The sequence below is a fragment of the Rhinoraja longicauda genome, chromosome 5 (genome assembly GCF_053455715.1).
Source record: "Rhinoraja longicauda isolate Sanriku21f chromosome 5, sRhiLon1.1, whole genome shotgun sequence".
Classification (NCBI taxonomy): Eukaryota; Metazoa; Chordata; class Chondrichthyes; order Rajiformes; family Arhynchobatidae; genus Rhinoraja; species Rhinoraja longicauda.
Window position 1 is genome coordinate 46,849,503 of NC_135957.1, and position 10,968 is coordinate 46,860,470.

At 40.7% G+C, this 10,968-nt stretch overlaps 1 protein-coding gene across 1 annotated transcript in view; it reads right to left on the minus strand.

The window, feature by feature from the left end:
* Positions 1 to 789: 789 nt before the first annotated feature.
* The window catches only part of LOC144593614 (protein FAM167A-like), a 21,830-nt gene continuing 11,651 nt past the window's right edge, over positions 790 to 10,968 (minus strand). Inside the window, 5 exon segments of the mRNA XM_078399456.1 lie at positions 790 to 2,006; positions 2,009 to 2,174; positions 2,993 to 3,087; positions 3,090 to 3,215; positions 3,218 to 3,387. Of these exon segments, the coding sequence (XP_078255582.1) occupies positions 1,912 to 2,006; positions 2,009 to 2,174; positions 2,993 to 3,087; positions 3,090 to 3,215; positions 3,218 to 3,359 (624 nt within the window). The 5' untranslated portion in view covers positions 3,360 to 3,387 and the 3' untranslated portion in view covers positions 790 to 1,911.

A 10,968-nucleotide genomic window follows, 5' to 3' on the forward strand; every position in this document is an offset into this window, starting at 1 on the left:
ATCAAAGTGTGCTCGCCCAGCAGCCTGTTTATATTTTGATACAATGGCAAGGTTTGCTATTGGTAACAGCCCGGGCATTTCTTGACATTTCTGTCAAAACTATAGTCCTTTAAATTTCACTCAATTATGTGTTAATTCTGCAGTACCGGTACTAACTTGAGTTCCTTTGGAGTAATTCAGAATAAGACCTTCCCACACAAGTCTAGCTCCAGGAATAGTTATATACACAAGGCATCTCTTCCAATGGAGTGGGAGAAATCCAGCTGGCTTTATTCACTTGTACTTTATCCTCTTTGGCAGTGACAGATAAGGCTATGGTCAGCTTTTTCCAACATGGATAAACACTGCCTGTGATTCTGTCCACATTCATCATGACAATAAAAGAATGCAAAGGCACAAAACTCGATTGAAAGCAGAAGATGAGCATTAATCAGCACCTATTCAGTTTGATTTTTACTGTGGTTCAGTGGTGTGGTACCAAACCATGAAAACTAGGACAGTTCTGTTAATATTTCTCATTATTCTCCAATAAACATAATCCCTCGGTGAAAGGTTCTGATTGTCATTAGGTGAGAGGATAGGACTTAGATTGCCCAATTGTCTGCTAAGGCTCATGGATGCTATATAGCCTTTTTGTAAGGTATTGAATGGCTGCTGGCAACATTGGAACTAATTCTGGCCTAAATGACTGCTATTAGAAGCAAGAATAAATTCAGGGGTGGCAGGGAGAACCTAAAATGGCACCTAACTTGCTTCACTAAATTTCCAATAGCAACTGCTATATCCTTGGAAGAGAAAATGCAGAGAGCCCGAATAGTCCGCAATAATGGTGACAGTCAAAAGGATAACCTGTTCTCTCAGGATTGATTTGAAAACATTCTAATTGTTTTACAAAATTATTTTTTCATTTTGGCTGTTGAAGAATCCCATTCTTAAAATTAGTTTCTCCCTGGCTTATATGATCTTACCCCTGTGAAACTTTTCTCATTTTCCCACCTTTTCATCCAGTCATTTCTTTGGCTTGCTTTCTGTTACACTAGTTTGCTTTACTGGAGTTGGGAAACCCATTTTCGGGATTCATTAATTGGCTTACCTGCTGGCTTCCTTGTTGCTGGATGGATTCCACAAATACACAATTCTGGGGACGATTGAAGTATATATTGAGAGGCATAGATAGGATAGCCAGTCTGAACCTTTTTCCACAGGGTAGAAATGTCAAAGACTAGAGGCCAGTCTTTAAGGTGAGAGGGCCAAGGTTAAAGGAGATGTGCAGGGCAAAATATTTTTTTTGTTTAGACAGAGCCTGGAATGCACTGCTGGGTGGTGGTGGGTATGATGGTGGCATTTAAGAGGCTTTTAGATACGCACATGGATATGCAGGATATGAAGGGATGTGGATCATGTGCAGGCAGATTAGATAAGCACAGACACTGTGGGCCGAAGGGCCTGTCCCTGTGCTTTACTGTTCTATTTTCTATGTTCTTATTATAAGTGATAGTAGACTCCTTTTCTATGACTTCTGACATTACATGCACACTGAAGTTTCTTCAGTTCTGAAGACCAAGAATATTCTTTCATCAAGTGATCTCAGCTGAGATGACATGATTACTGCATCATTCCATGGATAAAGAGAGTGAATAATCTTTCCAGGCCTCCTGTTTCTGATCTGCACTTTGATCATAAGGAGGGGATTGAACCGTGTTGCCTGCTGATACCCACACTGCCGCGGTCATCCCTGTTACCCATGGAGAGATACCACACCAAAAATTGCTGACTTCAGAAGAGGAAAGGTGAGGAAAGGGGGAATAAGAGTAAAGGGATTGAAGAACCCATTCAGCCTTCCTCTACCCCAGTTCTAAAATGCTGGTCATTTCGAAAGAGAAACTGTTACAAAAACAACACCTGGTGCTTTTAACACAGAGAAAACCGTCTAGTATTGATGTTCATTTTAGTCACGCCGATGAGTTTGAGAGGTGCCGACAGAGAGAAGGCATTGGTCACTGGAAGTCGCAGAGCACGTCGGACAGTTCATCGTGCTCCTCGAGCTCGTAGGTGGCATCATTAAGCATCCGCTGGTGCAAGTGGCAGGTCTGCTCGATCTTCAGCTTGTTGATGTCGTTGCGAAGCCGCATCAGTTGTCTTGCCAGCTGCTGGTCTTGCAGACGCATTTCTGTCTGTGTTAATCAATTTTAAAAATCTGGATTAGTATGAGCAAAAACACATCAATATGTGCCTGTCAGTAAACAGGCATATTTTGGGGCTTAGAAACAAGAAACTCCAGATGCTGAAATTTTGAGTGAAAACCAAACTGCTGGAGGAACTCAGTGTGTCAGGAGTTGTCCCTAAAAGGGTCCTGACCTGTAGTAGTGTTTGTATAGGAAGGAACTGCAGATGCTGGCTTAAACCGAAGACAGACACAAAATGCTGAGTAACTCAGCGGGGCTGAAGAAGGGTCTTGACCCGAAAGGTCACCCATTCTTCTGTCCAGAGATGCTGCCTGTCCTGCTGAGTTGCTCCAGTATTTTGTGTCTATCTTTGATAAAATATGTGTTTTAAACTACTAGTCATCGCCAGTATCAAGCTGTTAGAAATGTACTTATTCCTGTAGTTGTTCCTGTAGTTGTTCCAGCTCCTGATCTCGAGGTGAACGAGTGTATACAGTAACGCTCTATCAGGTCATCATCCTTTTGTGATGCTATGGGATAAGCACCTTTGATGTTATCTGTTAGGCACAATGAACTTCAATCTAAAGGGATTGAGTCCTTAGCTGGATTAATGCATGAGCATTATGCTCAAGACACGAGCCTGCTTTACAACTGATCTAACAGATAATTTAGGTAAAATATAATACTGCCAAGATTTAAATTTTCCTATTTAAAAAGTATAGCAATTTGTACAAGTATTAACCATTTTTAACTAACGAATAACTTCTAGAAGAACAGAAAAGGAGAATGTATCTTTTTAATAATGAAAGAATGTGTTTTAGACTTACCAATTCTTTTCTGAGCCAGGTCAATGCCTGGTCAATATTTTCAAAGCCATTAAATTTCACTGAGGTCAAGTTGCTATCCTTGGCAGGACTCTCACTGGGTGCTCTTGTGTTCTCTTGAGGTTGCTGGGGTCCTCACTGGGTTTCTTTGTAACCACAGACTCTTGGTCATCTGACCGCTCTGTACTTTTCCAGTCTTTCCCTTCCAGTGTGGCTTTCCACTCAGGTAGGATGGCCTTCTGGTTTCAAGTCTCAGTTTCTGGGTGAGTGCCTTTAGACTCCTCAGATGATCATCATTCTGACTCTCTGGACTGCCCCCTCCATCTTCAAAAAGATTGACTTCAAGTTTTGGCACAGACCAAGTGGCCATTGTGCTTTATTTACACCGTAGCTGTTATCTGTAATAGAGAACACATCCTCTCATTAAAACCAACTCGGTTTGAAAAGTTTTCAAAAGTTCCAATGCTAAAATTACTCCATTATGGGACTTCATTGGAGCAAAAAGGATTTGTCCTCATGAACTGTGAATCCTGAATTCACGTCCCCCCACCCGGAGTAGAGGATTCTAAATCTAGAGAGCACAGGCTTAAGCTGAGAGGGGAGAGATTCAAGAGGGACCTCAGGGGCAACGTTCTCACTCAGAGGATAATTTGGAATGAGCCATCAGTGGAAGCTATAGAAGTGGGTACAACGATGACTTAAGGAAGGGTTATATGCTTAGGAAGGGTTTAGAGGGCTGTGGGCCAAATGCAGGCATGTGGAACTAGCCTAATATGCCTATTTGGTCAGTATGGACAAGGTGACTTGAAGATCTGAAGAAGGGTCCCGACCCGAAACATCACCTAGCCTTTTTTTCCAGAAATGCTGCCTGACCCGCTGAGTTACTCCAGCACATTGTGTTGATCAGGTGGCTTGAAAGGCTTGTTACTCTGTTGTACAGCTCTATAACTAATTTTACTTGTAATATAATGAACAATTAAATGCAGCATTAATAATGAAAATCGCAGTCCAAATTTTGATTTTTTTAATATAATATAAAGAAATCTGCAAAAATGTAAAGACACCATAAAATATCTTTACATAGAACATCCTTGCATTTAAAGATTTCTTTTGATTATAAAAAATTAATAACTTGCTAATCACCAGTATTGAAAACACACTACAATGTCTGAAGCTACAATGGATGCCTCCTGTTTCTGTCTGCTTTCTTTAGTGCCCATCAGGATGCAGACTCTGTGTGCCAACACTCAATGGCTGGTTGCTTATCCAACAAAATGACAAAATACACTATAGACTGAATTCATTTATCATTGTAGTATTCCCAAAAGTAACTAGCATTGGTGAATATTCTGTTCTTTGACTCAGTACACTTGTTACCACCTATGGTTATTTATACAATTACAATAGCGAATTTTGGCTCTAAACTGGTTAGTGACAAATGTCTTGGGTTTGGCTGAGTACCCCCTGTTCAGAAGCTTCAATGCATTAGATCCGAATAAAATCACTGGATGCATTGATGGATACTGGGAATTTACTTGAGCACTCACCCCATTAGGAATAATGATTTTGGCAAATGGTCTTTGAAACTCACATTAATGCCTATCTGGAGTGCCCTCTGACCTTGCTGGTTAATTGAGTTGGTTACCAAAGAGATCTCCAGTGACAAAAGGAGGAATATTGTAAACACTGTCTGCATACAGAGTTACATTTTAAAATAATAATAATGTTAGAAGGGAAGAATAAATTAATAATAATGAAATTTATTAACTGACATCTAACCTCAATACAAGATTGCTAAAAAAACCTTATTTCACATCAGCTGGAAGATTTTGCCATTTTTATTATTTGGTGGCATGAAAAGCATCAAGGAACTGGTAAAGCAGCATTACAGCCCAGCAACCACAGATGACCATTAATATTAACTTTCTCGGTGTTGGGTGCTGCTCCACAGTGATTTGTGATTAATATCCCCATCAATTTTGGGAGCAATGCACTCACCCTGGTAATTAAGGCAAGGGAGAACAATACAAGGGTTTTCACTGCATGTTTAAAAAAAAAAAGATTTACCTCGAGCAAAGACTTGCTGTTGAATCTCTTGAGTAAAACTTCAGCAAATGTGAGAGTGTAGTTTCATCCTTAAATGTCTGGCAGTAAACAATGGGCTTGGGTATCTATTTATCTATCAGCATCAGTTTTCAGTGGACGATGAGGGGTGGGTACTGTGCCTCTCCCTAAAATAGGATCTGATACTTTCTAGGGCAATCTGATTATCTTTCAAACCTGTTCTGCTGCTGTCTGATTATGCTGCTTCAATTTTAACTCTTCACTGATAATAGCACCCAGAATCCTGCTACATTATGAAGGAAGAACTGGTGACTTGGGGGCTGCTAAGCTCGAGCTCTTTGGATAACACAATCATTCAGATTTATTTACCTTTCTAACAGATGACCACCGCGGGAGTGTTTGGGAAGCACGGCCACACAAACCCACATTCTGCACAGTAATAATATGTTATTTAAAATGAGAGTTGCGGGAGATTCAGCTGTCAATCTACACCTGAAATTGGATCAATGGTCAAAGAAAGCCACCCTGCTTCCTATATTCATGTTGTTAGCATCGGTTCAGTTTTCAGATGATCGTTTAATGGAAATTCAGCTCAAACCAGAGATTTTTCTGAGTATATAAATTAGGGTTCCATCCAGTAGGAGGATATTGATTGCAGATTAAAGAATTAAGTTATGGAGCATACATAATGATAGTTCATGTTTTGTGGCATTTTATAGTTTAATCTGTGGCCTAAAACAGGAACCTTTACCATCTGTAAATATGTATCCCAGATTTATTTATCCTGACCTCAATTAACTTTTAATAATGTTATACCCTTGTATATACTCTAATTATACTCTTATTACCATTTAGAGTATAATTTCACTATTCTGTATCCTAAATGAACAATTTCACACTTCAGTGTATTGGATGACACCCACCACCCCTTTGTTCAGTTAACCGTGTTCTGTCCTCGGGTATTCTTACTTTCTTCATGCTCCCTAATTTTGTAGAACCAACAAACTTTAATAAAACCCTTTTTGTGCTTGTATTGCAAAGGGGTTGGAGTTTAAGTGAAGGAAGATTTTGTGTACAGAGTATTGATGAAGCCATGCCTGGAATTCTGTGCAGAGTTTTGATTCCCTGGCCTAAAAAAAGGATATTGTCAAATTAGAGGCAGTCCAAAGGAGATTCACCAGACCAAAGGAGATTCCTGGCATCAGAAGGTTGTCCTATTAACAGTGGTTTAGAGGAATGAGGGATGATCTTATTTAAGCATATGATTCTGAGGTGGCTTGACAGGTTAGATGTTGAGATGTTTTTACCGGTGGGCATAGCTACAAAATAAGGGACCAGTCATTTAAAAACTGAGATATGTAGAATTCTCTTCTCTGAGGGTAGTGAATTTCTGAAATTCACTTCCCTCAATGGTGGTGGAGGCTGGATCATTCAATATATTTAAGGTGGATCCTGGCACTTCCACATTGTGTGCAGTTTCAGGACAGGAATATCATGAGAGGGATTGGCACAGAGGGATCTACTGTTAAGAAGGGTAGGTTAATTTTGGGGCACCGGTCACGTAAACAGTGCCAGGAAGATGCAGAAACTGTGGCAAAAATTCAATGTGCAGTTCAATCCAGGTCACTTGTTGACATTTATTAAAATTGGTGAGTCGACTGTGCAGACCACAATAGGCTGGAGTTGAAATATTGAGTAGCTGAGATAGGGGTATCTAATGGGAAACGCATGTAAATGGAAGGAGTAGTATGGTTATCAGTAACATCCAATACTTTGGATATCTTCCAGGTCCTCTGTGCAATAACTTACAGCAGCTGCTTGTAACTTTTCAATTATATATTCACAGGATTTCAGGCAAGGTCAGCATTTTGCCTTGAACTGAATGGCTTTGTAGGCCATTTCAAGGATAGCCACATTACTGTTGCTTTGTATTGCTTATCATCAGGAACACAGATGGGATTTTAATGATATGATGGCCACCATTATTGATACCAGCATTTATACAATTAATAAAATTTCTCAGCTGTGGCGTTTCAATTCAGTTTATACAATTCAAACTAAATTTAAACACCACAGCTGAGAGATTTGAATTGATCTCTCCTGATCAGCAATGCAGAGCGTTGAACTGATTGTTAGGAGTGTAGGAAGGAACTTCAGATGCTGGTTTACACCAAAAATAGACACAAAATACTAGAGTAACTCAGCGGGTCAGGCAGCATCACTGAAAAAAAGGAATAGATGATTTTTGGGGTGGAGACACTTCAGACTGAGAGAAAGGTCAAAACAAATTAGAGCCAACACTGTAGACCAAGGAAAGGTGGAGCCCACAATGGTCCACTGTTGGCTGTGGAAGAGGTGATAACGGAGGGATACTAAAAGTGAAACTAGCAGGATAACTAGGGTGGGGGAGGGACGGAGAGAGAGGGTTACTCGAAATTAGATAATTGAAAAGTCATTCAATAGACAATAGACAATAGACAATAGGTGCAGGAGTAGGCCATTCAGCCCTTCGAGCTAGCACCGCCATTCAATGCGATCATGGCTGATCACTCTCAATCAGTACCCCGTTCCTGCCTTCTCCCCATACCCCCTCACTCCGCTATCCTTAAGAGCTCTATCCAGCTCTCTCTCTTGTTGTTCTGCTAGGTTGTAAGCTGCCCAAGCGAACTATGACCACTCTAGTAACCACTCTGCTCCTGTTCATCCCAACTTCCATCCAGCTTTGACTGAATGCAGCCATGAGGTTTAACTGTAATTGATCAGTAGATTGAAGCATTTGGACAGGTAGAGTTTAAAATGGTTTTGATGGACCGGAGCAAGTTTCCTTGGCTTTCTCTAACTGAAGTTAACAACAAGTTCCTTGATCTTGATAACACAGAGAGCTTGTTGAGCACTGAGAGATTGTTGTTCTGGCAACACTCGACCAGATTATTGATCTCCTTCCTGTAGTCATCGATTACCCATTATTGGTCCAACAACAGTGGGGTAAAGATGGCATTTGAGCTGTATTTGGCTGCACGTTCATGGGTATGAAAAACAGAGCAGGAGGCTGAGCACACAGCCTTCAGGTGCCCCATATTGATGGTCAGCAAGAATCTGATGATGAGTTTGGAAGGGATGATGGTGTTGAACACCGTTCTGCAGTCGATGAACAACAGCCTGATGTAAGTGCTTTTATTGTCCAATTGGTTCAGCGCAATGAGAGCCAGCAAGATCACATCCACTGTTGATCTGTTGTGACTACAGGCATATTGAAGTGGGTCCAGGTCATTACTGAGGCGGGAGTTGATTTGCATCATAACCAACCTCTCGAAGCACTTCATCTTGAACATGAGTGACCAGTATTACAGATGATTCTTTTAAAGCAGGTGGGGTTCTCAGACTGCAGTAGTGAGATGTTGATGTTGTCCATGAAAAAGCCAGCCATTTGGTCCACGGTTTAGAGAATGTGGCCAGGTACACCATTACAGCCAAATGCATTTTGAAGGTTTAGTTTTATAAAATAACATTTTAAACACCTCAGAACTAATTACTTTCAATGTATTCCCAGAGACTCAATAGTACTGTTTTAATGCCTTTGAAATAGCTGTCATTAACTTGTCTTGGAAGATCCCTTAGGGCTGGAAAACATTTAACATAATTTTTATTTAAAAGTAACTGGAATTTCAATTTCACAATTTATCTGTCCGAACCATATACATTAAGACAATTTCCTGCTTATAAAGTTCTTTGTATTCTATTTGTTCAAAATTTTCACAGAGATCATTTCTTCTTCTCATTCCCAGTGAGTGAAGAGCCAAACTACCCAGTCCCTCTCCTCGGGGCCACCCTTTTCTCTCAGGAATCAATCTACACTGTGTCGCCAACAACACAATCATATCTTTCAATGGACAAGAGATTAAAACTGCATGCAGTTAAACATGTGTGGTCTCAGTAAAGCTTTGTGCAATTATACCAAGATTTGAAGCCCATCGCAATAAAATCCACAGACCTCCCCAGCTGCTTGCTTACCTACATTCTGTATTTCACAAGCAAACTCACTCAGGTTCCTCTTTCCACTTTTTGTTAGTTTCTCGTCATTTATAAAATGCTTTTCTTTTCAAAAAGAACAATTTTAGTTGTCCTCGCCTTCTGCACCATCTTGCTACACAATAGCCAGTCTATATTCTGTGTCCTTCACAAAGTTCCTTTATCATCAGGCTTTCATCGCAAACTTTTTCTGCTTAATGTAAACAAAATATATCTGAGGGCTAATCCCTGTGGCCAGGCCAACATGACGATGATCCTTTTATTCTTTTTTTTTTCTGTCCTTCAACTTATCCACAATCTTATTATCCCCAATTGTGAGCCCTTATTTACACTGAACATGGAACAATATAGCACAGGAACAGGCCCTTTGCTCATAATAACCGTGCTGAACTTGATGCTAGGTTAAACTGATCACTCTGCCTGTAAGTGATCTAGATCCCTCCATTCCCTGTATCTATCTAAAATCCTCTTTAATGCCACATTAGCTTCTGCCCCCACAACCGCCCCTGGCAGTGTTTTCTCGTTTTCTCTCTCTCTCTCTCTCGTTTTCTCTCTCTCTCTCGTTTTCTCTCTCTCTCTCTCGTTTCTCTCTCTCTCTCGTTTTCTCTCTCTCTCTCTCGTTTTCTCTCTCTCTCTCGTTTTCTCTCTCTCTCTCTCGTTTTCTCACTCTCTCTCGTTTTCTCTCTCTCTCTCTCGTTTTCTCTCTCTCTCGTTTTCTCTCTCTCTCGTTTTCTCTCTCTCTCGTTTTCTCTCTCTCTCTCTCGTTTTCTCTCTCTCGTTTTCTCTCTCTCTCTCTCGTTTTCTCTCTCTCTCTCGTTTTCTCTCTCTCTCGTTTTCTCTCTCTCTCGTTTAACCCCATTCTTCTGCCTTCTCCCCATAACTCATGACACTCATACTAATCAAGAATCTATTGATCTCTGTCTTAAGAATATCCATTGACTTGACCTCCACAGCCTTCTGTGGCAATGAATTCCACAGATTCACCACCCTGTGACTAAAGAAATTCCAGGAACGTCCTTTAATTCTGAGGCTATCACATCTGGTCCCAGACTCTCCCACTTGTGGAAACATCCTCTCCACATCCACTCTATCCAGGCCCTTACTTGGATGAAGGTAACTGAAGGTGTGACAAATGCACTTAAAATGAGACACAACATGAACAGTGGTCAAAAGGCAAACCACAATAGTTCTATTAAAAATATGACATAGCTGTCATCCTCTGTTGTTATAATTTTTCATAAGAGGCTTCCCCACAATTCCAGAGAGGCTCCTGGAATAAATATGCCGAAGTTGTGGCTGAGAGAGTCTTTGCATTTCAAACCAAGTCAAGTTGAGTTTATTGCCTTATTCCTCCTTCATTTCAGATGTTCAGCATTTGCAAGTTAACTCTTTGATTTTCATGAGGAATCACAGAGCATTTAAAACTGACTGAGATCTCAAGAATCTGCAGGAAAAATAAATATTATTCTAGAGTCACAAATACGATTAACCCAATGACATAATATATTTGAAGACAGACACAAAAATGCTGAAGTGATCAGCGGGACAGGCATCATTTCTGGAGAGAAGGAATGGGAGACGTTTTGGGTCAAGACCCTGCTTCAGACTGAAGAAGGGTCTCGACCCGAAACATCACCCATTCTCTCCAAACATAATTCTCCAGAGAATGTCTCGAAACATCACTCTCCAGGGATGCTGCCTGTCCCGCTGAATTACTCCATCATTTTGTGTCTATCCTCGATTTAAACCATCATCTGCAGTTTGTATATTCGGTCAGGCAGCATTTGTAACTGAGTCTGAAGAAGGGTCCCATCCTAAAACGTCGCCTGCTAATTCCCCTCCGCAGATGTTGTCTGCCCTGCTGTGCCTCTTCAGCACTTTGTTTG